Source organism: Stegastes partitus, unplaced genomic scaffold (genome assembly GCF_000690725.1).
Source record: "Stegastes partitus isolate 25-593 unplaced genomic scaffold, Stegastes_partitus-1.0.2 Scaffold719, whole genome shotgun sequence".
NCBI lineage: Eukaryota > Metazoa > Chordata > Actinopteri > Pomacentridae > Stegastes > Stegastes partitus.
Genome location: NW_007578450.1, coordinates 311,734 through 339,368, shown reverse-complemented (window position 1 = coordinate 339,368; position 27,635 = coordinate 311,734). Strand labels below are relative to the sequence as shown.

The 27,635-nt window shown below is 42.0% G+C and overlaps 3 protein-coding genes across 5 annotated transcripts; all 3 read right to left on the bottom strand.

The window, feature by feature from the left end:
- Positions 1 to 6: 6 nt before the first annotated feature.
- gpaa1 (glycosylphosphatidylinositol anchor attachment 1) lies at positions 7 to 5,608 on the bottom strand. Of its 2 annotated transcripts, none has more exons than XM_008291136.1 (13): positions 5,543 to 5,608; positions 5,071 to 5,198; positions 4,782 to 4,961; positions 4,421 to 4,532; positions 4,170 to 4,317; positions 3,961 to 4,062; positions 3,640 to 3,836; positions 3,315 to 3,511; positions 3,057 to 3,210; positions 2,878 to 2,949; positions 2,590 to 2,786; positions 962 to 1,132; positions 7 to 875 (listed from the first exon to the last, which is right to left on the bottom strand). In XM_008291136.1, the coding sequence occupies exons 2-13, from the start codon at positions 5,142 to 5,144 to the stop codon at positions 632 to 634; spliced, it is 1,848 nt and encodes a 615-aa protein (XP_008289358.1). In that variant the 5' UTR covers positions 5,145 to 5,198; positions 5,543 to 5,608; the 3' UTR covers positions 7 to 631. The 2 variants fall into 2 exon arrangements, with proteins under 2 accessions (XP_008289358.1, XP_008289359.1); XM_008291137.1 differs by having other exon boundaries at positions 2,590 to 2,783.
- Positions 5,609 to 6,695: 1,087 nt separating this feature from the next.
- On the bottom strand, positions 6,696 to 9,021 carry exosc4 (exosome component 4). The gene is made up of 3 exons (XM_008291135.1): positions 8,832 to 9,021; positions 7,404 to 7,610; positions 6,696 to 7,302 (listed from the first exon to the last, which is right to left on the bottom strand). Exons 1-3 carry the CDS (start codon positions 9,000 to 9,002, stop codon positions 6,943 to 6,945), a joined length of 738 nt encoding a protein of 245 aa, XP_008289357.1. The 5' UTR covers positions 9,003 to 9,021; the 3' UTR covers positions 6,696 to 6,942.
- Positions 9,022 to 10,334: 1,313 nt separating this feature from the next.
- prkacbb (protein kinase, cAMP-dependent, catalytic, beta b) lies at positions 10,335 to 20,875 on the bottom strand. Of its 2 annotated transcripts, XM_008291133.1 has the most exons (11): positions 20,365 to 20,875; positions 17,288 to 17,296; positions 16,547 to 16,608; positions 16,339 to 16,467; positions 15,939 to 16,037; positions 15,748 to 15,830; positions 15,439 to 15,565; positions 15,262 to 15,357; positions 13,970 to 14,092; positions 13,664 to 13,828; positions 10,335 to 11,870 (listed from the first exon to the last, which is right to left on the bottom strand). In XM_008291133.1, exons 1-11 carry the CDS (start codon positions 20,408 to 20,410, stop codon positions 11,745 to 11,747), a joined length of 1,065 nt encoding a protein of 354 aa, XP_008289355.1. In that variant the 5' UTR covers positions 20,411 to 20,875; the 3' UTR covers positions 10,335 to 11,744. The 2 variants fall into 2 exon arrangements, with proteins under 2 accessions (XP_008289355.1, XP_008289356.1); XM_008291134.1 differs by lacking the exon at positions 17,288 to 17,296 and having other exon boundaries at positions 20,365 to 20,869.
- Positions 20,876 to 27,635: the final 6,760 nt, after the last annotated feature.

The window sequence follows — 27,635 nt, the reverse complement described above, 5'->3', positions numbered from 1 at the left end:
GAAATAAACATGGTTCAAAACAAAAGTTATCAAAACAGGTATAAAAATATCAGATGTAGTGATGGCTTGTTCAAAAGATGCAGATACACAGACATCTACAGCTCCTTCCATTTATGCCACCGGTGGAGACGTTAGCGTCAAAACATCGTGCATCATTACCGTCTTGTCTGATTTTAAAACAAAAAACAGTGCAGTATTGTTTTTTTTTTATGTACCACAAACCTCCCCCCCAAAAAAGAAATACACACAGACATTCTTTAACAAATACAGTTTGTACATAAAGCAGCCCAACCACTTATAATTACTTCAGAAAAGACCTTCCCTTCTCCTTTATGCATTTATTTAACTGCAGGACTGATGTTGAGTACATTTCTATTCATTTTGTTAACATGAATAGGAATGTGGCCCATGTTGATGAATTAAATAGCTGGAGTAAATATTATAATACCAACAAAATGTCCAAATAAAATAAAATCAAGTCATTGCATTCTTTCCAAGGCAGCTGTAGATGTTCCTCTTGTGTTCCAGTCCCTCCAGTGGATTAAACTGTTAATTCTTCACATTCTCTCCATAAAAACAAACCTGAGGACACCTCAGAGGGCGGTCAGATGCATGAAAGCCCCTCTGTGGGCTACTTCCAGAAGAGGATGTTCCAGAAAAGCAGCCAGCACGGGTACACCAGCAGGGCTATGAGCGGGTAGACCAGAGATCCGTACAGGAAGTGATCCAGGATGCCCTGCGAAATGACCGACAGGTACAACAACCAACCGTCTAGGAAGCTGACAGGCATTTCCTGCAGCTCTTGGAAGAAGAAGACCGAAAAGAGGAGCGTGAAGGCCGGGCTGAGGACGACCAGGATGAAAGCTGAGAGGAACCTGAGGAGAGAACAAGAGGAGGTTTTACATTTGTGTGACGGTTCAGAGCGACGACGGCTGAAGTGACCGTGTATAGGATGTATTACTTGGGCACGTGGGGTGTGACAAAGGCAGCTGCAGGCACCAGGGTGAGAGCCAAGATGAAGCCCAAGGAGAAGTTGATGAGGGCGGTGCAGCCCAGCAGCACAGCCAGGTACAGCAGCGCCACCAGTTTGAGCACTCTCCAGCCCTGCTCGGTGCCCTCGCCCGACAGCAGTCTGCAAAAAAACAAAAAGCAACAGCTCAAAGCTCCACAAGTTACACACTGTCTCAAACGGCACCGCAAGCTGCTGTGAATGCACAAACTCAATCATAGATAACAAGACTGAAACCTGAGGTTGTGGATCACCCCGTTCTTGTAAATGTGTAATTTGTAAATGTTTAAAAGTGTTTCTGTTTGGGTTGGAGGACTGATTTTTACACAGCGCTGAGTTTCACACAGTTTCCTGCTTCGAGTCTGTGGTCACATGAACCAAAAGAGCATTTCTATATTTGCAGATCTATTATGGAACCTCCTCGTTGAAAGATTTGGGTGATGTGATCTCTTAGAAACAAGATTATTGTGAAGGAAAAACTACTTTCCTTGTTTAGAGTTAATCTTTTAGAGAAGATATTGAACCCTGACCGACTTCCTGCCCTGTAACTTCTACAGATTCTTGACCTCACGTACACCACACGGTAGGAGGACAAGCAAGCTTTCCCTGCACCTCTCAAGGCCAGATGATACCCAGGCGCCGACTTGTCTTTCTCCCATAAATCTGGATGTTGCTTCCACTGAAGGAGGATATAAGACTAAGGATGTGAGAAGGATCTTTAGAATTGATGCTGGCATTGTGTGAACTGCTGCTCTGTTCGTGTCACTTCAACCTAAGTCCGGTGTGTCTCTCTGTGTCGGGCTCCTCATCCTACATCAACCTCTTCTAGAGTTTCCACAACAATTGTTAATATGAAAACTGGGTGACATGCACTTTAAACATCTAAGACCTCTTTTTGTTCTCTGAAATGCAGACACAACATCAACGTGTCACTAAAACACTAATTTGTTTCATGATTTTGACTCTTTGTGCAGGTGTAGGGTGAAGGCATGAAGGTATTTCTCCAAAGTCAAGTCACTAATTCACAAAGATGTCACTTCAACACATTTTATGTTTCACAGAAAAGGTCTTAAATCTGTAAAGATATCGGCTGTGTGCTGCCAACAAGAAGCTTCCAGGTTGTATATGCTATTGTAACCTAAGAGATTGTGGTAACACACAGACACTTAGGAGTTACAGCTTCAGTTACACCGAAGGCAGAATGTGCTCGCTGCCCTTCGAAAACAAGCAAAATGTACGCTGTGTGCTTCTTCTTTGCCACAGCAGTTATTTCAATAGATTAGGATGTGGGAGGAAGTCAGGGTTACCATCCCCACTTGGATCACTGCTTTTCTTCTTGCTACTCCCTTTCCTAGGGCTCTCTTTTTTTTTGTTTTAAATGATCATAGGATGTTATTTGTTTATCTTAGAGGATGAAAATTAGACTTAATGTGAATGTTCAACCTGTTTAAAATGTTTACTTTTGAGCCTGTTCTCAACGCTTTTCAACCACTCGTTTCAATGTGAAAGTGCTCCGAATGCTGCATCACACACAAAAATACACACATATAAAAAAAAAAAAACCCTGTGTCAGTAGCTACCTGTTTGTGTTATGAGGCAAAGCCAGGCCTGATGTGTAAACAGCAATCGCCGTCAGGACCACGGCCTCAGTCTCTGACACTGGGAACTGCGCGACAGCCATCTCCTGAAACTGAATCGGCAGCATGTACAGAGCGACTCCAGTCAGGTGGCTGATCACCAGAGGGGTCAACACTGACAGCGGTCCTGGACTGGACTGCAGGGAGGAAGCACAAATGTATTAAAGCGGTGTGTAAGCAGACTCAAGGAAACAGTTCTGACGTGTTTATTGTCGGATGTGTGTGACCGACCTGCTCGACGTCAGCGACTCCGTCCTCCGTTCTTGGTGGTGGAGCTGCAAGTTGAACCCACAGGTCTAAGGCCTGTAGCACAGTCAAGGGAAAAAACTGTAAAGAAGAATCAGTTGTACTCTACTTCTATAGCCATTTTATTTTTGAACTACTAAAACTGTTTTGCGGTTAAAGGATACACGAAGCAGGAGGATAACTGCAAGCAGGCCGAAGGCTGGCATGTAGTATCCAATAGAGACAAAGTGAGAGAGTGACGGCATGAGGTAGAAGAAGTAGGACTGGTGTAGGCGCTCCAGGAGGTTATTCAGCTTACGATACATTCCTTCCAGCAGCCTAGAGGATGTTTATTGGGAGGGGACAAAATCATGGTCAAAGTCAGTGACTACTAAGGAGCTTATGAGGGGTAAACCTCAAACAGAGACACAAGAAACACTGACCTGCCGATGGTGGTGGTGTCAGTCTTGTACTGGCGGAAACTGTTGATGCCCTTGATGGTGGCAGCCTCGATGTGGTAACGCAGAAACAGGCCGTGGTCTCCCCAGGGCCGCCCACTGGCCTGCTTCATCACCATCAGCATCATGGTCTGGACTGCATGGCTGTAGCCGGACACACTGTCCCAGTCGTTCCTCTGCAGCTGCACAGACATCCACAGAGAAAAAGCAAAATGACAGCAGTTCTACACCAACACAGCTTCAGGTTATCGTAGCTCTGTGCTACCCAAACATGTGGCAGAAGAACAAGTGTCTGTTTACAGGCCTTTACCTTGCCCTGGATGGTGCACAGGACCCCTATCTTCTGACAGAAGGCGTAGAAGAGGTTTGCTAAATCCAGGTTGGGCAGCTGACCGTTGAGGCCTTCCAGGACTAGGTCCAAACTGGTGACAACATCACTGCTGAGCTCCAGGGTCAGGGCTGCCTGGATTGAACCACCTCGGCCTTGTAAGGGAGACCAGTCCATACCTAGACGAACCATTCCAGTGTTTAGTCATCAGTTATGCAGGACGTTGGCTCAGTAGTGAATAATTGAATACTTTCAGGGATATTTGATGATGTGTGTTGTAGCTGGCTGCATGCAGGGGATCACCTGTAGTGTTGGTGTGGTGGTAGCCCTCCAGCCAGGCCTGCATTCCAATCAGATCATGCTCATTCACAAGGAAGATGATGTCTTTGGCCCAATAAACCTGATCTGTTGAAGAACGCCGCATCAGTTAAACAAATAAATGCAACTACAGTGTTAGTCTTCTGTTGTCTAACTGTGTTGAAGCAGCAGAGGGCAGTGGGAGCTGTACTCACTCCTGAAGTACTGAGCCAAGCCCAGTAGCAGTCCTACGGCCTGGTTGTTGTTATCACCCGGGGTGCAGGGAGCACTCAGCACCAGGGCTTCGGTCCGTGGAGCTCTTGGAGCCCGAAGGATCCCATATACATTTGTGCCTTTCACCAGCTGCCGAGAGGAAGGGACAGAAAAATAAAAAGAGACACATCATATCCATAAAAATAATGTAAAAACTAGTCAAACGTGTACATGTTTTCTATCACAAACGTACATATCTCTCTTTGTCTTCATCGGGGAATGGTAGCGTGCGAGAGAACCTCTGAGTGTACACTTCCATTCCTCGGGCCTGCATGGTCTTCACCAGCCACTCCACTGGCATCCCACTGCACAGGAACACACAGAAACACACAGAAACACAGGAACACACAGAAACACACAGGAACACACACAAAAACACAGGAACACACAGGAACACACAGAAACACACAGGAACACACGGTCAGACAGGCTGGTGGAATAAAGGCAAATACTGTTGGGCTTGAATGGAGGCTTCAGTCACACCAAAATAGGAGACCTTTTAAAGTCCTCAGCGTCACACACTTCTATTCTACACCTGTGAACTAAAACCTTACCCCACTTTCTTCTTATGAGCAGCAAACTCCCGGCCCGTGGCCACCGCCCGCTCTCCAGAAGGAAAGCGCTCCTCCACCATGGTAGAGCCCATGGCGTTCTCCGACATGTATGTCCGCAGGGTGAAAGGCTCAAACGCTAAGCCCATGAACCAGGTCACACCCGCTATGTAGCAGACCACACTGGGATGGAAGTGGGAGAATTCACAGGAGGTAAACATACAGGTGCACTTTGGGTGCAGCAGAATGAATGGAGAGAAATAATGGGAAATGCAAAGAGATAAAAACTCACCAGATTGGAGCATTGAGGCGGGTCAGCAGGTTGATCAAAGCCCGTCTTCTGTTTGGATCAGACAGCAGTCCCATGGTGTTGTTGTCGTTGTCCTCTAACGTTATCCTGAAGTGCGGATAGCCTGGACCCTGAAGACAAAACACACACTGCTACTATCAGCTCTACACACCGCGTTGATGCTGATGATGCAGACAGCCACAAGAGTGAATATAAAGATTTTTGTCATTATCTAAATGTCCGAAATTTAAGAATGTGCCAGTACAAAGGTTTTCATGCAGCTCGAGCTCAGATATCGTTTTCTGTCACCCAGTCATCCATTGACAGCTGGGGTTAGCTCGCTGCTAGCTACTTAGCAGGCTGTTTTTTCGAGACCGTAAATGTTTTAAACTCTCGTTTTCCGTCAAGTCGGGTTGATGCTAACAATGATACGGATGTGATTGTATTATTTTATAAAACATGTATGAAAACGTACCTCTATCCAGTGGTCACATCCACCTGCAGAGGAGGGGCTTGTTCACAGCAGCCGCTGCTAAACGTTCACTTCCTTGTTTCTGGGGGAACGCTAATGCGGCGGACCGACTTCCTCTCCAGACAATAACGTAACATAAAAGGAAATTAAATTAAATTAAATTAAGTTAAAATAAATTACATTTAAAAATGATACAAATATTAAGTAAAGTCAATAAATACTGAAAATACTGCATAAATTAGCTACTTCATTATTATTTAAAGAATATAAAGTAGCCCTTACTCAACACTTACCTGTTGACTTTTAACAATCCACTCTTTTCAGTTTAAGTTCTCAACATAATTTGGAAATTTCACACATATGCAGTAAGCAAACAGATACAGATATTAAGTAACAATATAAATGCTAATTACTCGTGTGTTCTCATTTTGTATGGTTGTAAATTGTGTGTATATATGGAACGTACTGTTTTTATTCCCTCACATTACTTCATTCCAGTCTTTTAATGTGGGCCCTTACCAAACATGCTGATATGAATCAGAATCAGAATCAGAATCAGAATCAGAATCAGCTTTAATGGCCAAGTATGTACACAACATACAATGAATTTGGTTTCGGCTGATGGTATGGGAATGAACAAGGAGAATCATAGAAATGGGAAAATAACGAATGAAAATAAAGCAAAATAACTATAGAAAGAAAAAAATAAAACAAAAAATATTTAAAAAATAAAGCAACAAACATATAAAAGAATGACCAGATCACACTGCAGGTACTGACTGTTTTTACTCACTGCACACCAGCAACCTGGATTCTAACCCACACAACAATCTGAAGCTTGACTCATTTTCATCCAATCTTTTATTTAGACTTTTTATTTAATCTTATTTTACTTCCAGTTGTTCTTGTTGAAGTTAATTCATGTTTGAAAATGTAAATGCTCTTATTAATGCTTTTATTTTATTAATTTCCCCTTTTAATACGTTCCCTTCTCCTACATCTTTAATTTTCTCACTAGACTACATTTTAAATGAGGTTTCCACATCCCTACACAGTCCCAGTTTAAATAATGGATGAAGAAATGAATGAATTATCTTCTGCATTTTATATTTCTGATATTAATATTGCTTAAATTACCAAACAGCTTCACAAATAATTGCAAACTTTTTTTTTTTTATTCCTGTCATTGTTAGTCATTCACAAATGAACAAGCAACAAAAGAAAAAAATGCAGGATTCTCATATTTATTCATCGGCTCACCACACATATATAAAAGTAGACAGCAATTGCTATGAATGCATAAAAAACACGATTCTCCGTCATTCTTCTCCGTTTGAAGTCCAAAAACATTTTCAGACTGCGCTCAGAGCCACAGTCCGGATGTTCCCAACCTCCTCGCCACATCACTCCCCGGTGAGCACCGACCCTTCTTGAAGATGTTGCCTCACCACTTCGTCCAGCACCTTGCTCACACCTTTACAAGCAGTCATTGCAGCTTCGATCAGAGTCTCGAGGTGATCCTGATGCAGCCTGGCGTCCATCTGCAGCAGAGCGATCTGTCCTCCCCTCGGCAGCAGCGCTAAAGCCAGAGAGCTCACTCCTCCACTTTCCTCCGCATAGCAAAGGTCGGCGAGGGGCGTCTCGTCCACGAAGCCCACCGTGCAGGCGCACACGTAGTCCCGCATCGGGATGCCGGCGTCGATCACCGCCAGGGTGGCAGCGTTCACACACGTGCTGTAGTTCCCTCCGTCTGACTGCAGAATCTGTTGAAAGAATAAATGTTTTTGTGAGTAAATAGAAAACTCTGGTTGTAAAAAATATGTTTCCCAGGACTGTGACTGAACCCGACTAACTCCACAGTCACCTTGACGTAGATGTCTATCTGAGAGCGCGGGTAGAGCTGCGTCATGACAGCAGCTTCAAACGTCTGCTTGAGGTGCAGGCTCATCTCGGTGGATTTGCGATCTCCGTGCGGCCTCCTCTTCCTCTCCGCTGTGCTGAACGTGGCCATGCTGTACTGGCAGTTGATGAGCGCTCGATCGTGGAGAGTCCGACCTCGTGAACCTCGCATCTGGATGGCACAGAAACAAACATCTTTGAATGAAACCGCAGCTCCTACAACAGTTTTTCCTGAGATTTAATTAAAGCTGGGTGAGCTGTGCTTTAAGACTGATGACATCCTGCTCACTGCATCAGTGAGTTAAAACAAATACAAACTGATCAAAGTTAACTGCTATTAAATCAATTTGACTACAAGTGATTTTATCTATACTGTCATTTTTACTGTTAATCTTATAAACAGTATGAGATTGATTTCAACTTTATCGTCCAGCCCTACGTTTATTTACAACATATTTGGCAGCTGGCCTGATGTGGACGTTAATTAGGAGCTGGTGATCATCATTGTTTGATATTGTACAAAACAAATCAATGCATTTCACACCTTCATATTTATCTATGAAGACAGAGGTGCCTGATTTAGAAAACCTTAATTTGGGTATTTTATTGTGCCTTTGCTCTGAGTGAATTATTAATTAGTTTGTTCTGAGATTCAGCTTCATAACAGATATTTTACGTTTCCCAAGACAACAGCAGTATCCTGCCATTAACTCTGAAAGACATTTCCTTGGGAATGCTTCCTCCTCTAGACGAACACTGATGCACAGGATAAAACCAAACAATTAAAGCTGGAAGAAATATTCTTTTTTTTGCTTGATTAAAAGCAGCAAAACTACAGTTGACAGTTTCACTGCTCATCAGTTTTGTTTTTTTTAATTATTATTTTCAACCACAATTCAAAAGCAATATCTTATTTCACTAAAGTATAATTTAGCAAATTTTTATTTATTACTTTTTTCAGTTTCTAGTTATTTGAGTGACTATTGTGAATTTTGCCTTTTCTTTAATGAAAGGGTCTGAATACATTTCAGGACGACTGCATGTTGATGATGATGACGTCGTTTTAATCAGTTTACATACTGAGGATTAATGAAGTCCTAATTATCTTAACATTAAAAAAATACACACTAATATGCAGATTGTAGTTTGTATTCTGTGTCTCTGAGTTGATGTGGAGTAGAAGTGTGGACTATCTCTCAATGTGACCCAATTACAATAACAGTAAAAGCATCACTAACACTTTATTTACAGCAGTTACCCAATAAAACAGATCATTTTCTGTTGGTTGTCTAAACTTCTTGCTGCTGTGCTCAAATGTGAATCCTTGCTGCGTGTTTTATCCCCAGTCCTCCGGGTTGTAAATAACAGACCGCTGCATCCCCGGTGCACCCACCTCATGCGGACCGTAGACCACCGCCAGAGCTTTGGTGTTGCCCTGCTCCAGATACGCAGAACCGTCCGCCTGAGCGAACACTCCCATCCGGGCCTGGACCTTCCGCAGCTCGGTGGCTTTTCTTCCATCCAGGCGGTATCCCTGATCAGACAGCAGCTCCAGACCCGCCATGTTTCCGCAAACTTCGAATGACGTCCCACGTGTCTCCCGCGGCACTACATTACCCATAAAGCCCCTCACCGGCAGCGCTACGGCAAGAGCGAAGGTACAAACATGCTCGGCGTGGATTCAGAGTGACGAATGAAACGGCAGGTTTGTAGCTGCTAGCATCTTTAAAAACACTGAAAGAAGTTTGTGAGTCGCAATTACATCATCATTCAGGATGATAAATGTATATGTAGAAGATTGAAATGTTTCCTAATATAAAACTGAGGGAAATGCAGCAAATTTAACCTGCTAATCTCTGCTTTATTCCGCTATTAAACAGCAAAAAATAGAAATTGTGCTTATTATGTATATTTGAAATTTTACTCAGTTATTTGGTTTTATGTTTTTGAACCTAAATTTCTCTCTTTTTTTATTTGCATTTGTTCTGTTTCTGTTTTTGGGAACGATATGCACTTTTTTTTCTTATTTTTTGCACTGCTATCACCTCAATAAGGTGTCACTGAATTGCACTACCGCCTGTTTTATTTATACTGTATTTTGATTAGTTTTTGTTTTTTTAATGTATGGCACTAATACAAAGGTGAGAGAGAAATGTGTTTTTGGTTCCTCTGTATGTTCTGGATATATAGAGAAACTGACACTAAAAATATTCTATTTTATAAACATGGAAAAACCCTAAAAGAACTCGCAGCAGCATTTCTAACAAGTTCCTTTTTTAATTTATATGTTGGCAAATTGTTGCTCACTGTGTAAATATGACTAAAAAAGGTTAATGCATGACTATTTAATGCCCAGTGAGTTACCCCAGTGCCTGCTCCAGAAGCCCTGGACAGTTATAGCAGTTACTTTGTTGGGATTTTTCATGTTTTTGAACCAGATCACAAATTTCTGCATTTTCACATCGATGCTGATTAAACAAAAAAGCTTGTTCTTATTTAGCTGACTTCCACGGCCGTGTGTTTTCTTGAGACAACTGCTAATTTGTGAAGACTTTCAGCGTCAGACAACAGGATCCACGACGTCCAAAATGTGCCATAAATGCCTCTTTATCGTAAAAAGTGCACTATATTAATATGCAGCTACCTCTGTGCAATATACACGGCCATATATATATATTAAATATTATGTTGTGTATAGTTGTTTACAAAGCTTTGATATTTTTTTGCACTGAAAGGCCTCCACCTTACTGTTCGTTGTACTCGTTGCAACGACAATAAAACTAATATGAATCTGAATCTGAATCAATAATAAAATGAAACGCGTGATTCAAACTCTGTGCGAGTGTTTCAGGAGGCAGAGCAGCCCCCCGACGGAAGAACAGCTGCAAAACTTCAACACTTTTAAAAATAAAATTTATTAGCATCTCTAATGTGTATAAATAAAAACATATATGAAACAATGCATATACGTATAATGTAATGAGCTTAACGATAACAGGGTTACATGTGATACAAAGGAGCAGTCTTTATTTTAGCCAGTGTATTGTGAGGAAAACTGTACTTTGAAATCAAGCCTTCAAATATGCATACCTATAAGTTGCAAATCTACATTCTTTGACAAGAATGAAACGAAAAACCTTCCAGGGGGGCTGGCAACAGGGAGAATGTGGCAAAGATGCAGTTTTGGGTTCCTGTTTCTTACAACTTTAGAACATCTTTCATGTAATACATTATAAATTCTGTACTTTCACTAACAATGTCGGGCCGCCGAGCCTCGACACTATTCACACTGATCTTCTCAGTTTTACATTATACGCAATAAGAATCCTAGCTGGATTTCACTTCACTCTTTTCCATTTACTGAAGTCACGTTGTTCCACAGACTCGTAACAAGAGGTCGTTATAAGCAGACCTGAAATCTAGGGACAATAATGACCATAATGTTAGACACAGCGACAAAAAAATAGCAAGATAGCAATCAACAAATTTTACATGAAACTAACAGATCCCAAAAGGATCAAACAAACATAATGAATTTTGCATTTTACTAATGTAACAAGGTTCGTCATTTTACTGCAATGGCTTGCTGTGCCTCGGGTCAGAACGCCCAAGAGGACAGTGGATGGACGCTGTCGTATGGATCTGAGGACTTGGCTCTCTAAGGCAAAAAAAGCAAAGAAAGGAAGGGACCTCTCTTCTTGTGTCACCCAGTGTTCTCTATTTGGTCATGCTTTAAACACTCATTGTGTTCAAATGTCTTACAAAACGGACAGATATGCACATAAGACAAAATCTACCTTTGTACGCCGGCCAGAACTTTACAATAGCCAATGTGATGTGGGCTTCAAATGTACACTGCTGACGACTAGAGGGCAATACGCCGCAACCCACCGTGCTGCGTGTCAAACCACCACAGACGAGTCGGGTTACAGTGACTATTGTTGGCCACTGTCTCAGTTTTTCCTCATAAATCAAAAATGTCACATTTTAATGGGGGGAGTAACAACATCCAAGACTAACTGCTTCAAAGTAGAAAACAAAACAGTGGGTAGGTACAAAAACAAAAAACCAAAAAAAAAAAAAAGAAGAAGAAGAAGAGAAAAGTGATGTGTCTGCTTTTAATACGCAGGTGTATGTGACAGTGAGAGGTTATCGGCACCCAAGGATCATGGCGACCTCATTCAGCCTTGTGGAATGAAGGGACTATGTAGTAGATCTGAAAAAGATGGTCTCTGCTCCATCCCAAGTCTTTAGAAGAGTGCAAAGATCCCCTTATTTTTCCCTGATATATCCATGTACTCGCGTCCTAGAACTCTGCAAACTCCTTGGCGCATTTTTCCGTTAAAGAAACGCGGATCTCCTCCTCCTCGTAGTCGTCGAAGTTGCTGGTGTCCCCCGGGCCTCTGCACTTTGGTATGAATGGAGCTTCAACCTGCAGCAACGACAGAAAGACGCGTTTGACTCAGCAGTATTATCATAATGTCTAGACTGGCTGTCAGAAGAGAACACAAGACAGGACAGGACGGGGAAGTTGTCAAAAAAGAGTGACTGGAAACCGGGAAGAACCTATGAAAGAGACAAACTGTGTCTATACAAAGGCTTTATTGTAGCATATTGTATGTAGGCAGCATCATTTTCTCTGTCAGTATTAAATGCCTTAAATGAAGTGCTTGTCAGTCAGAGTCTGAAAACCTCTTCCTCCTTTGTGTAACTTTCAAAAAAAAAAACCCTCTGCTTTCTTCTTGCAGCAGCTCACCAGGTGTAGAGAGGAGAGGCGGTACACAGAATCTGAATTTCTCCCTCAAGCTTCATTCCTATAATTGGGTCAATCACTGTTCATGGGTACAACACCATGAACTACTTTGAGGAGAGACTGACAATTACGGCTAAAGCTCCCCTCGAGGCTTTCCATCCCATCTTCCGAGTGCTGCCATTTGAGACAGACAGACAAGGTGAGACGACACGTCGTACAAACCGGGTCCACCTCGAGCATGGCCCGGCCTTAAAAGGTGCCTAATGACACGGAACTGCTCGACCAATTAAAACCGTGTGACTGGCAGAGCACCTGAAGCAGCTATGTGGGTCTCTGTGCTGTCTCTCTGAAGTGCTGCACTCAGCCTCTGCTCTGGTGAAATAAACGTCAGGTTATGAGTTTTTGTTCTTCTCCAGGCAGCATTACACCACCCAGGTTTTAAATGATGCACCAAGAATGCAGTGAAGTGCATATTTTTGAGGCTAAAACGAGACACACGTGTAAGCCTTCAGTGTGCTGCTTCTTCAGAGTTGTCTGTCCACCTACTTCAGCTCTTGTATTTACTAAACATGTGTTTGGTTGTCAGAGAAAAGAAAAGGTTTGAGCCACCTGAATGTCCCCAAAGTCTGAACGTGATTAAAAAAAAAAAAAATTATGGACATATCAGATATAATCCAACATAATTCATGGAGATATCAACTTCTTTTTTTTTTTTTTAATTTAATGTTTTGAAAAATATGGTGAAAAATAAAACCAAAAGAGCAAAAACAGGTTTGAAATCACCTTTAACCCTCAAATATGACACTACACACATCAGGCAAAAAGAAAAAAAGCTGTAACTATACATGTAATGCCAAACAACCTTCTTGATTTATGCGTCAAATTATTGTTTTTTTTTAAAAGATAGTTTCTCCATCACAAAGCACCATTTGAATAGTCAGATGGAAGCAAAAACTTTGCAACAAGCAGTTATTTTAAAGCAAGGAGGGACACTAAAGAGTAGAAGAATATAATTGGTAAATCAAAATGAATTATTAATTATATCCTGTAACAAATCAAAGCCTGTGAAGCAGGTTTAATAAAAGCACGAGTGTATCTTAACAAAATCTAACAAAATCAACAGATCAATGAGGTCCCAGGCCCTGCTAAACAACGCCTTTGATTAATCGAAACACTCCATTATCACCGTCATCCCTGCAAATCAGCATGTGGTGCTAATACCTCAGAGTGAAGCTGGGGGCTGGTTGTGAAAAATATTGTGCACCTGCAATTACTGATCATCACGCAAGACCACAAAACGAAACTGATTGAGCCTAATTTTTTAGAAAAGATCGTATAAAATAATTGTGTTGGAAATTTTACAACTAGCAAAAAATAAAAAAATCAATGGGAACAAATCAATATGCAATTAACTTGGTTTTCAGAGGGCTAATACAGCTCGGTGTCACCATCAAATGTGCTCGGTGTCTTGCCTTTCTCTCGTAGATTGCGATCCAGTCTGTTGTGGCGAACCATTTGTGGCCCTTGATGTCGTTGACGCCGTTCTTCAGGTTGCCGTAACGTTTGGTCAGATCCACCTGCAGCAGGTTTCTCAACAGGTCCTTCAAGTCGGAGCTGAAGTGCGACGGGAATCGTACCTAGAAAGAGCAAAAGGTTTCGGAATTTATTCTCCAAATTAAGCGTTTTTCTTACACGCACAGCAAACATATTCTAAAATATCAGCAGAGCTACGATTCAGCTCATCGTGTAGAAACATCCCAAAACAAATGCCGTCTTACCTTTCCAGACACAATCTTCTCATAGATCTGAATAGGCTGATCTGCAAAGAAAGGAGGGTAGCCAGCTGCCATTTCATAGATGAGGACTCCGAGGGCCCACCAGTCCACGGCTTTGTTATAGCCCTGAAACAGACCAAAAAAGCATCAGTACAACTGGAAACAGCAAAAAAAAGGATTCTACCACTCATAAAACTCATACGTCATATTTGAAATTTACTGACATTTGATTTCCTCGTTGTTCTGACGGATCATTGTTGAGACATCTTTTAGAGTTCACCTCCACTTTTCTAGTACTGCTGGTCATATTCTACACTCTTAAACTCCAACTGCAGTAGAAGGAGTTACGACCAAAATGCAGCATGTTCCTTTCATTTGTAAAAGGTGACATTTGTACCTCTTCAACAACAAAAACTGCAAAAACACCTCACGTTTACTAAAGCTGAGTTTTGAGAATTTTCATTCAAACTGTTTTTATCACTCAAAACCCTTAACATCAGACAACTTTTCATCACATTATCAGGTAGTATCACTGTTACTACTGTAAGACTAGGTCGTATTGTGCCTCCTCTCAACTTCCAGCAAGAAAAAGGACCAGAAAAGATCAACACCACTCAGAGAACAACCCTGATCTCAGTGATAACAGAGTAGAACACCCAGTTTTATCAGTAGGTAGGCAGGTTTTGTTATCTACTGATCTAGTAGAAAAAATTCCAATAGAAGGCAACTTTTGAACCCTCCTAATCCCCCGAGCTCTCTTCATCGAGTGACTGTTCAGCCTCTACGTCTTCTTCGCCTCCTCCAGAAAGCAGCTCGGCGGTTAAGGCTTTGGTCAGGAGGTCGGGAGTTCAAGCCCAGCACCTCCGAGCTACCACTGCTCTGTCCGGCCCCTCAGGAAGGCCTTTAACCCTCTGTTCTGTGGCTGACATTGTGCTCTGACCCCGGCCTTCTAACATGCTGGGATATGCAAGACTTGCTTTGCTCTGTGCAATGACAGTAAAGTTGAATCATCACCTAGAGTAGAGTTTCAACAGTTACTCCTTAGGGTCCATGAACCATAAATCAAGCCTTCAAAAGTCGTTCTTTTGCTGCCATTACACTGTAAATCAGCATTTGCTTCATAATGGTTTATTACCACAGCGAACATATTTCTACAATAATTAGGCAGCTACTAAAGTAAGAAAAAAAACCATCAATGTGCAGTTTCAGAATTTTTGGGTGCACTTGAAGGTGAAGAGCAAAAAAAGATCTGACATTAGTGCATTGAAAACATCAGGACAATATCAAATCCATACTTTGCTGAGGATGATTTCGGGCGCCAGGTACTCCGGTGTCCCACACAACGTCCAGGTCCTGCCTTTTACCCGCTTGGCAAATCCAAAGTCTGTCACCTGGAAGTGAGGAGTAAACGCATCAGACAGTGTGGCCACGCAAGAGGCGGCAGCGTCACGCGTGCAATGTTTCTGCATCACCTGAATGTAGCCGTGGTGGTCAATGAGAAGATTCTCAGGCTTAAGATCTCTGTATATGAGATCTAGTGAGTGGAGGTATTCAAATGTCAGCACTATCTGGGCCGCATAAAACCGCGCGTGTGGTTCACTGGAAAGGAAGAAGAAAGCATTGTGTTCAGAGTCGTAAAAGCATGTGCAAGCGATTTCCAAGCATGATCACTAGACATAGAGAAACCACAGGAAATAAACCAAGACAGCACCGCGCAGCAACACGCTCTAGGTTTTACATACATACACAACAGCCGACGGTGGCTATCGATTAGCATGTACCTGAACCTTCCGATTCGTCTTAGGTGTGAGAACATCTCTCCTCCTGGAACATACTCCATTACCATGTACAAATTGGAGTTGTCCTAAAATAAAAAATCACATTTAATTAAAGAAGATAAATAAGGAAAAGACACCTAAACTCTTGCCGATACCCAAATAACGTTTGAAAGAAATTAAAAAACACACTGTACCTTAAATGCGTACTCGAGTTTGACGAGAAAGGGGAAGCTCACTGCCTGTAATATCCTCTTCTCATTTAATGTGTGTTCTATTTGCTTGAGTTTCACCACCTGACAGATAAAGAGATAAGATGACCTTGTTGGGCAAATCTCACGTACATTAGCAACAGAGATAACTAAACACCGAGAGCAAAGGCAGCTTTTAGTCATTCATTATTTATTTTTACTTGCGTCCCCTCGTGACCCTGTAATACAACAATAACACAATGTAATGCCATTTGTAAGCAGATAAGCAGGCATTTGGTTTTGGATGCACTAAGTGGCACCTAACATTTATTGTCCCCGCCGCTCATGTCAACGCTATTATGTATCTGAAAATGTCCCACGAGGCCTGATAAATGCTGCCACTGACCTTCTGCTTGTCCAGTATTTTCATGGCAAAGTATTGCTCTGTTCCTTTGTGTTTCACCAGCATGACCCTCCCAAATGAGCCGGTACCCAGGGTCTTTAATCTGTCAAAGTCGTCTAGGCACGTTGTGCTCTGCGGAAACAGCGTCACGTTAGTCCAACGTTGTGCACAAAAACCGCAAATGTGCAGTTCAGCTTTTCAGCGTTCTGACCTGTGGTGGGCATTCCCATTTCCGTAAGAAATCTTCTTTGGCTTTGGCTAGAAACTCTTTCACTAAAAAAAAAATAAAGAAAAGAGCAAAGACAGACACAGTTAGCACGCGCTACTTCTTTGGCAAAACTTGGATTAAAAAGGTACAAAACACTTATTCAGGTTTTAGATGGAACTGGCAAAAGGACCAAATGCTATTCGTACTACAGGGGGAAAGGAAGAAACGTGGGAAATGGAAATTAAATTGTAAGTCAATGGAGAAGAATACGGGCAAAGTCAACTCTCATCTGGATATGAATTAAATGTCATATTAAGGATATCACATACTTAGTCTAAAGAAAAGGCAAAACACAAACACATGACATCCACATCCAGGACAGGCAGACGAGTGATGCATGCCAAGAAACTCAGTATGTTTTCTGTTATTTAGTAGCCTTATTCAAAGGGGAAAGGGGGACACAGCACTCAGAAATAACAGGGGAGGTTTCTCTGAGCATCTTGTGCATCACTTACAACACTTTGTGGGAAGGCTATTAAACACAGCATAGAAATGGTAAGCAAAGACAAACCAATGTATGGGGAAACACAGCAGACGGCAGATATCCAGATTGAGAGAATGCAGATAACAAAAGAAACACTCGACTTGTTATCAGAGCACACAACAAAAGCAAGCACATCTAGCAAAGTTTTGAGACCAATGCCGCTCTGCCATTCTGGCCTTCTTTTGGAGGAATCAGCATACCAAAAGTCTCTATTGATCACCAAGGTTTTGCAGGAACAATCACCCACATGGATGGGATGATACGGAAGAGAAGACAGAGAGAAATAGAGAGTTCATGTACGTAACAACAAGTATAACACATCAACAACCATGAAGCATATGCAGTGAAGAAAAAGCAACAGGAATGAAAACAGAGTTGACAATCGTCTGAGGAATTTAAGCGGAGACTGACTGTCTACCGAGGTGCTCAAAGAACAGGTGTACCAAAATGCCATGTAGTAGAAACTCGGTCATGCATATTAAGTTGGATTGAAAAGATAAAATTCCATCGCAAAGAGATACGAGAAGGTTTAAAACTCCGTAAAGCTTATAATGACTGCTTATCCCGGCACCTTAGTCTGACTTCTTTCCCTAAAAAGCAACTTTGACATTATCGCCAGCATGCTGAGAATAACAGAGAAGAGACAATTAGTAGTGGAACGGAAAAGATTCAGCAAGAACTAGTCCGATAAGGAAGTACTTGTGGATGTTCAAGTGAAGATATCAAACATTCTTTAGTTCCAGCTTCTCAGTTGTGAAGATTGGCAGCTTTCCTTTGTCGTGTAAGACTTATATTTTATCAATTATTTGTCAATATAACATCAGAAAAAAAAAAGAAATCCATCACAACTTTCCGGAGCTCAACATAACACCTTCAACTGTACAAAACCCCAAATTATTTCAGTTGTAATGACAACAAAAACAGCAAATCTTCACATTTGAGACGCTGGAACCACCAAATGTTTAGCAGTAACGTGACTTAAAATATTACTGAATCATAAAGTGGTTGTCAGTTAATTTCCTGACGATCTGTTCATCGGCTGTTTTCAGCTCTATTCTGACATTTTATTACACAATTACCTTAGAAAAAGAAAATGCAATGAAAATGCAAACCTTTGAGTAACAAAAACAGAAACAGGTAAAAGATAGAGGCGACTTTTTGTGAGTACAAACTTTTGTGCAACATTTTTATACGCAGATGGAAAAAATTAAGAGCTCCATGGTCAGTATAGTCGGCCAGTCCTTTTCAAAGATCAACGCCAAAATCCAGACAAGCGTCGCGTGGTTGAGCTATGTCGGCCTATCCTGTTACACTAAAGTGTGAAACACAGTACATGGGCACTGTGAAATAAAATAGGTGTCAGGATGGCAAGTGTTTAATCTCCCTGTGCAAGTGTGACTGTGTTGGCGCTCCTCCAACCGTTCCACCTAGTGCCATCTATATACAGTAAACACAGGTAGCGCACGGCACTGGAGGCAGCCCGGTTGTCTTGTCGGAGCAGCTACACTCCAGACAAATCTGCAGCTCAGGGCACAGTGTCAGCTTAAATGGGTTTAACAGTTAGCCACGGATCTAAGGATCATAGTTGCATTCAAGAGAAATGCTTGGCAGTATAGGTACTATTGCTGATCTGATCATCTCTGTCTGCTTGAGTATCTGTGGTTGGCACTCTTCACCGTGCCTGCCTAGTGTCTCTTAGCGGGCCAGTAAATCTCAGAACAACGTGCTCACTGCATCATAAAGAGACATTACTTTAAACAAACTACGTGCACGACTGAACACAGATGGTTCTGCGTGTTTTAAAGAATACGTATGAGGGAGCTGATCAATCGTGTGCCAATTTCAAGTCACCAATTGCAATCGAGTCTGCAAAACACAATAAAGGCCCACAACTCCTGTTTTTACAGCCAGGAATAGGGAAACAGTTATGATTTAGTGCACAGGAAGCTCAATGATGACCAGCTGCACACATCAAAGTATATGAGCGCAAAGTAACGCTGGCCTAGGCCGAGTTACGTCAAACCTTTCAAAGCTTGTAATACCCCTTATCCTCTGACGAAGGTCTGATGACAAGCTGCTCCAGTCAATGACAAGCTGAGTGTGAAAAGTGAGCCCTGATGGACCTTTACCAGAGTACGATTACAGAAGGGGCTCTAAACAAACACAAGTGACATGAATCAACTGTGTGTTTTCGCGTGTGTGTGTGTGTGTGTGTGTGTGTGTGTGTGTATATGCTGGGAAGACGGTAGTAGGTCCCAGTTTTATGAATGGAAAGAGGGCATTTGTCATTTCTTCACCATATTTGGTCACGGTGCTGTACAGAGAGAAAGCTTTGTTTATGTAGCCAGGAATAAAATGTGGCAGGGAAGCCTGAGGCAGAAACAGTCCCACACTGCCTTCAAATAAAATGTATTGCCTATTTATAACAATTACTCATGGGTCTGTGGTTTATTGCTGCAGATGCGAGATCACCAGTGCAAAGTTTTTGTCTCACACAGCTAGCCGTGCAGCCAAAGCAGACACCAAGAGCCACATCCTTAAAGTTCAACATGACACCATGTAAGGGGGTGATGCTGGACTTCAGACTTTTAGCGATTATCTAAAGATTTCGACAAGAGAGGAATGCAGGCCACCGCTATCTGTGTCTGTGTGTGTGCAGGCCTGAGCAGCTACCACCATCAAGAGGCAGTGAAATGACAGGGGCCTTCTGAGGGCTAATCCCCCCCTCACGGCTAAAGTTAGCAAGCTAGCTGGTCTTCAAGCTTGACCCTTCTTGAGCTCCAATAAGACACGCAAACAGCTTTCTTTAATTCTATTTTTTTAAATGAGCAGCTTATCAATGAGCACCGTTTTCTAGTGTCTTAAAATGCCTTTTTTTAGTTTGTTTTTTTTGCCTGAGTACAACTGTCAAAGCTCCCCTTCCCCACCCCCTGGATGCTAAGACAACATTCTCGGGGTCTTTCTTGCTGCTAGCTACCTTAGCTTTACCTCAGAGGGCCCCCTTTTTAAAAACTCTTTATTTTTCTTGACACAAACATTCCTGTATGGCTGTTTTTTTTGCTGTTGAGGGGCGGAGTGCTTGCGGTGGGATATGTGGGAATGTGCGGGGGATGACGGACGGCCCTTCCCCTGCTTCACTGCCCGTTAAGACCTTTTTTTTTTGTATAACATGCTAGCTAGCTGCTACGCGGAGCCTCGAGGAAAACGTCTAAATAAAAAGATTTAAAATTAAGGGAAAAAAAACATGGCCGGAAGCCAAACGCCAGCCGGGACTCACCGCTCTCTAGCTCGTTGCCCTTCTTGGCGGTGGCAGCGTTCCCCATGGTGTGGAAGACACGGCGGTCGCTCCGACTGAGAAGAGATGGCGGCAGCTAGCTAACCTTCCAGCTTATGTTTTTTTTTCTTTACCCCCCTCTCTCTTAAAACAGGTGAATCGGCGCGGCTGCTGCTTGCTCGGTTCGCAGGTGAGGAAAACGGCGTCCCTTGTCCCTTCAAGGCGGCCCCCTCGCTCTCTCCCTCGGTCTCTCCCTCTCCTTCTTCCCTCCGAAAGCTCTCCGCTGCTGCTGCTGCTGCTGCTACTCGGCTGATGTCTGTGCGGCTGACATGAAGCTAGCGGTCACTGGTGCTTCTGACTAAGCTGCTCCCCCCTCCGCCCCGCCGCCACCACCACAACCCTCACCAGCTGCATTCACGGAGTGGTTCGGGCTCGGATTGGCCAGAGATGTCTCTGACAAGAACCCAGGCTCGCTTCCGCGTTGTTGTTGTTTTTTTTCCCCTTTCAAGCATCACAGTTACATTCACAGATATGAGGATGACACCTGAGTCCTTTTTTTTTTTTTTGAGGAATGCATCTCTCTTTGAATCATCTTGTTTCCAATCCAGCTGTTCTGAAACACAAACTTTTGCACAAACTGCAAACACATGTTATAATAAAATAATATGTAATGCAAATAGTATGCCAATAAACCCCCCATGGCAAAGGGTAGTAACATACAGTCGTCTTTAAATGTATTCATCCCCTTTCGTTAAAGAAAAGGCACAATTCACAACTCAAATAATTGGAAACTGGAAAAAGTAATAATAAATAAAAATTTGCTAAATTATAATTTAGTGAAATAAGATGTTGCTTTTGAATTGTGGTTGAAAAGAATGATTTAAAAAACTATCCAGGATAAATGAGAGCACTTTGCTGATGAGCAGTGAAATCAGAACACCTGTCAACAGGTGCTGAAGTCTGACTGAGAGTTACAGGAAACAAATACAATATTTGCTTTTTTAAAAAAAATATGAGTATTTCTGTTGAACCACGATTCAAAAGCAATGTCATGATTTTCATCAGATTTTTATTGATTATTACTTTTGTCAATTTCAACTTATTTCAGTGACTGATGTTTTTTTTCTTCTTTAATGGGAGGCTGTGAATACATCTGAGGACGACTGAATTCTAAAAAAATAAATAAGTTGGATTACAGTGAAATTAACTCATGTAAATATAGACATTTTGTGAAATACACATCAATTAGAATAGAATAGAAGATTTTTTATTGTCAGTGTCTCGATGTCTTTTATAGGTCTCTGTTTTTTTTGTGTTTTTTTTTTTTTTACATCTTTGTACAGTTTTGCTAGTTTCACAGTTTAGTTTAAAAAATTGCACTGAGCAGGATTGCGCTCAATTTCATTGTACTTTTTGTATTTTTTTGTATAAATGACATTAAAGATTCTGATTGTGTTTATATACACAATACATATCCGGGTCATACAGAGGAACTGAAAAGACGTCTCTCTCTCAGCTTGTATTAATGCTATACGTTTAAAGATTAAATATGTAAAAATCCACCAATGCACGCTGGTGGTAGTGCAGCGCAATTCAACCTAAAATATTCAGTTTGTCTTTTCAGAACACTGTAGAACTTACAAACATCAGTTGACTGATTTGAGGTCCTTTCATACTACTACTACTACTAATAATAATAGTAATGATAATAATAATAATACTTACATAGCACTTTTCAAGATACTCTCAGGTGCTTTACAAAGTAGGTCACAACAAAACAATCAAACAAAAATAATAATAACAAATAAATAAATACATAAAATTTAATAGGAAAGGAACGTAAAGAAAAAGCAGAATATTGAATTTTTTGCTAATCCGACAGAAAGCGTGCAGACAAACCAGCCTTTCTTTGCTCTCACTAAACTTTTCGTTGCCATTTTTGCAGTTGTTTTTAAGTCACCAGTTCAAGGTAATTTATGGATGTATAAAATCAGTTATTTTGACCTAAATATGTTGAATTAATGAGAGTCTGAACTTCCCAAAGAATCAAGTTTTGAAAGACTCAAAACCAGAATGCCTGCAGACTTCCCACCATTGTTTGAAAGTTCAATCTCTCCCGAGACTCTTGTTTTGTGCCACACCATTGTGCCCATTTTGTTCCCCTTTACATATTTATAAAAACAGTGCAAACCACAGAAACGGTTGGGGTTGAAGTCAGTCACTGCGCTCGTACACTTTATAAAACAGAATCAGTGGAAGCAACCTCACATGCTGTATCACACTAAAGGTTCCAACACTTGCATCATATAGTTCCTTGTGTCAAATAAAGACAGACTCCTTAAATAGAGACTTTAAACGAGAAAATAAAGCAGCAAGTTTGTCTATAATGATTATCTAAAGGACTACACAGCTGGTTTAATTTAATATCTTCAGTAGTTCTGCTGGTTTTACATTTCAAACTAATCAGATGATGTTGAAGTGATTATTCAACCTAACTTAACTGTTCACTGTATTTTTAAGGCAGCACGGGAACATGTGAGTTTAACTTAAACAAGCTTTAAATGATTTACAGCTCAGTCAGTGAGCAGTCGTGTCTTTTGTTGTCTTTCCTATCCCGGTTATTTTCCAGCATTGGTAAGTCGTGCTGCTGAATTCTGCCAGCTGATGCAACCATCGCTCTCATCTGGGTTCCCGATAGCTTCCAGCCCCACTAATTAGTGGGTCATTCCGCCTCAATACACCGAATGACCATCTTCAATTTGACTGATTTCTTTTTTTTTTTAAGTGTTGAATATTGACTGAGTTGGCCATGTGTAAAATGTGGGCTGGGCTCATTGATATGTACATACGGCCTTCAGTGGTACGACCCTGCTTTGGTGGAATAACACAAAGCCAGTTATATGGTGGCGTAAATGTGATTAACAAAAAAAGATTAAGTGTTTCTGTCTGCTCTGATTTTCAACCAACCATAAATGCTGTGTCTGTGATTGGCACCAAGATGAACTTTAAACATGCAGAGTGTGGTGTCAGTCAGAGGCTTAGTTTACGAGGATTTTAATTGTGGTTTTAGTGCATTTATGGCCGATATTCGGACGAGCACTCAGCAAGTGTGATAGGGTTGCACCATTAAAGATGTACATATCAGTGAACCTACAACATTTTAGGGCTCTGTCGACGTTATTTCTGAAGTTATGACACTTCAAACATTGCTCCACAGATTGGTGCAAAGAAAACAAAAATTAACATAACTCAAGTACATCCATCCATCATCTATATACCACTTAATCCTCACTAGGGTCATGGGGGGCTGGAGTCTATCCCAGCTGACTCAGGGTGAAGGCAGGTTCACCTGGACAGGTAACCAGTCTATCACAGGGCTACACTTAGAGACAGACAACCAAGCACACTCACATTCACACCTACGGACAATTTAGAATCACCAATTAACCTCAGCATGTTTCTGGACTGTGGGAGGAAGCCGGAGAACCCGGAGAGAACCCACGCTGCACAGGGAGAACACAGAAAGATCCCGGTGCCCCCACCGGGATGCCAACCGGCGACCTTCTTGCTGCGAGGCAACAGTACTACCAACTGTGCCACCTTGCAGCCCTACTTAATGACATGCATATAAAAAAAAAAGACATCTGACAAATATGAGATGGTTGTCGGGGATGATTTTTTTTTTTTTTTAATTTGGTGAAATGACCCACGTGTATGTCGCTGACTTGCGGCTAATTAAAAGCCTTTTGGGAATTCTGCGAGTTGCTAGCATATTGCTGGAGGTTCAGCTTTCCAATCCACACTCATATTCAGTCTGACAAGCTAAGAGCAGCTTGGATTTGCCTGCTGATGTTCCCTCTTCAGAGTGCTAGAGGTTCTGATCACGTCCTGGGGCTTGTTCACGTCTCAGTTTTTCCAGTCTTATTGTTTCAGAAGGTGAAGAAGCCGTAATGCTTCTGTGTGCCACTTGTGGAGCCCGGCTTCGAGTGGAGGATGGTAATGAGCGGTGTTCCAAGTGCGGGTCACTTTAGAAAAGACCTGGTATTAGGTGCAGTGTCTTGCCACTTTCTGTTAGACAGGAAAGGCTGTACAAGTTGGCTGTCTGGACACTCTGTGGTGCGGGAGCTCTGTTTCTGTCAGACAGCAGTGGAAGTGCAGTGGCAGGCCACATAATGAATGCAGTGGCCCTGAATGCAGACAAACAAGAGGTCAGGGTCTTCAAACTCTCTGTTTCAGCGCTGTGAAACTGCATTTAGTCCCTGGAAACATCTGTCACCGGAGCTGTCAAGCCAAGAAGATGAGCCAGAAGCTACAGACAGCTCGGAGGAAGAAGGGGAATGCTGCAGGTTGCTCTGGGTAAAACCGGCCTGGCACACGCCCTTTTGACAATCTCGTATTTTTCAGAGAACCCCCACAGCTCCATCCCCGTTGCTTGCATTTTTGGAGGAATTTAAGCCTCGCTGTGGTCCGAGGTCAGTGCACCCGCTTGTATGATGTTACAACAAACACAGAGAATGTGGTGATGCTGTAAATGATGCTGTGCCTAGCCAGCTGAAAAAGCACGATTCAACATACATTTGGTTCAGAAAAAAAAGATGACACTTTCAATATTATACAGCGTTAAGAAGACTTCTCATTTTAGATCCTGTGTTCAATCAGCATCCATCAGACATTCAATGCAGGTCAGTGGTTCACGCTTCTATGATTCTATTCCTCCACTATACCTGCGATTCGTTTGTTTTGCTTTACAAGGACGTGCATATTAGTTTGCAGTCCTTCCATTCAGCCTGTCCTTGGTTCTGTGCATCTTTACAACATGCATGAGGGCAGCTCTAACATAATTGCGCCTGAGGGCAAGAAGTGATCTTCCCTTAATCAAACACTGGTTTGTTTGCACCCCTTTGTTCCAGGGAGCAGAAATGTATACACACACGGTCCTCGCTTGCATCAAGTCTATGAATTGAAAGAGCTCTCTTCACCCAGTGCAGCAGAGCACTTTCATCCCGCTGCCTGTGGATTCAGTAGCAATGCTAGCCAACTTCTTTGCCTTTCTCAGGAGCAAGCATGTTCTTATTATTGTCACACCAGAGGCAGCCCCCTGGGGAACCGAGGCTGCACTCTCAGGTAGTACAAATGATTTGTGGTTGTTATGGGAGAGCTCAGGTCTTTGTTTCACACACAACCGATCGTCCTCTGTGGGTTTTCTGTGGCGGAGGCCAGCGCTCCACTGGGGGTGGATGCTCTCTCCAACGACTGACTGAGTGGTCTCCTCCTCTGCACATCGCCTCTGATTCCACGATAGCGTTCATGCTTCACTGGGTGAGATTGTCATCTCACACAGGCCTCCTGATGGCCCCCAGGTAGTCATCAAGGATATGGTTTCCCACATCCTCAGTCTGTTAGACAGGAACCCCCGGCAGCGTCCAATCAGGATGGACCTCTGGGTGTGGTCACTGATGGAGGTCAGCCAGCCTTAGCTGGCCTTGAGCCCTCGGTTTGGCAGACGTTCGGCATCTTCTACAGAAACTGCTGGGCGGCATTTTCTTCATGGCACTGGGACCAGGTATTACAACTAATTGCCTGCCCTTTGCAGGTCATTCAGTGCCCCCAGAAGTATTTGTACCAATAAATAATAGACTTCACATCCATAAATTACCTGGAACTGGTTGTTTACAAACCACTGCAAAACTGGCAAAGAAGATTGAAGTGAGATCAAAGAAAGGAGCAAGGATCGTTTGTCTGCACAGTCTGTCAGATTAGCAAAAAACTCAATCTTCCATCCTCCACAGTCGTTTATTATCATACCGTCAAAAAAAACAAACCTTGATAAGTTGTGACTGAGAACACAGACAAGAAATACCAGCAGCAAACTAGAGGATGTAAAACAAACTGTGAAAGTCAAGATGAGAAACAGCTGTTGAGATCAACCAGTGTTACCAGATACAACTCAGCTCACGGACCTCTCGGATGAGATTTAGAACCTAAATGAATCCTGTGGTAGACAGGTTGTGTAATTAAAGCATTTCTGTTTATTAATTAAGAACTTTGAAAGCTGTAATTACTTGTAATTTTTCAAATTAAGCAGCTTCGCTTTCACCAGCTGTAAAATTACTTGTTATTGTATCATTAATATTGAAGCGGTAATAAATACCAATTTATTTTAAGGGATCTTTCTATTAGGAATACATTCCATTTTTATTCCTTTCATTGATTTCTTGGAGGTGTTTTTATGCCACGATACTGTATTCTTACTATTACTTTTCCAGCACTGCAGTATTGCTTTCTAACTCTCCATTTTCGATAATCAAATCCCAAAGTCCCATTCGCCAGCTGACCAGGGATGAGCTTAGCATTCTGTAGGTGTAACTGAGGGTTGGGATGGCAGAAGAAGAAGAAGCCCAGAGCCGATATCATGAGTCTAATTATCACCAACATGTGGGATGGGAGGTTCCCTCTACACTGACAGACTCAGCCAGCTGTCATATTTTGATAAGGTGTGTGATGATTGGTCTTTCCTGTTTGAGTGCAGGCTCACTGCATACTGAACCTGATGCCCTCATGGTAACCATTTGTGCATATATTCTTGACTTCTGGATGTCAAGTGGCTATTATGCAATGAAAAGCTTCTCAGATGTTTCATTTAAGGCTGATTTTTTTTAAAACTTACATAACGAATTAACTCTAGTGTCTCAATTTAACCTAAGAAATACATTTTTGCTATCTCACACCTCTCCTCAACTATTCATTTCAAGCATAGGTTTATGCAATTTTTGAATGCCGCTGACCCTACTGAATAAAACATCCTCTATTGTGACCTCCCATCGTACGTTGTGGTTTCAGTGTGGACGTGAATCACAATTAGTTCAACCAAATAGGTATTTAAACTGTTGCTTCTCGGATCGTTTCATTTTAAATATGAATTTCTAAGGCCTGGAAATGAGAAAAAGTCCAGTGTTTTACAAGAAGGAAACAATATTTTATGTGAATTATACAAGAAAGGTGTCGCAATAGACTAAAAACAACAACATAATTTATCTAAGAAGTCATAAAAAAGTTATTTTAGGTTTTTTGGGGGGAGGATAATAAAGATTCAGAAGATAAGAGCTCGTATTTTTCTTAGATTTATCCCCGTAGAGGTTCTAACCTTCAGGTGAGGAAGCACTATGATGTCTCATGAAATACTGCTTTTTCCTGAGTGCTCTCTCAGGTCAAGCTAAGCTGAAATTACACTTTACTGCACAAGAGGGCAGCAGATCTCTGTTACATAATCTGCA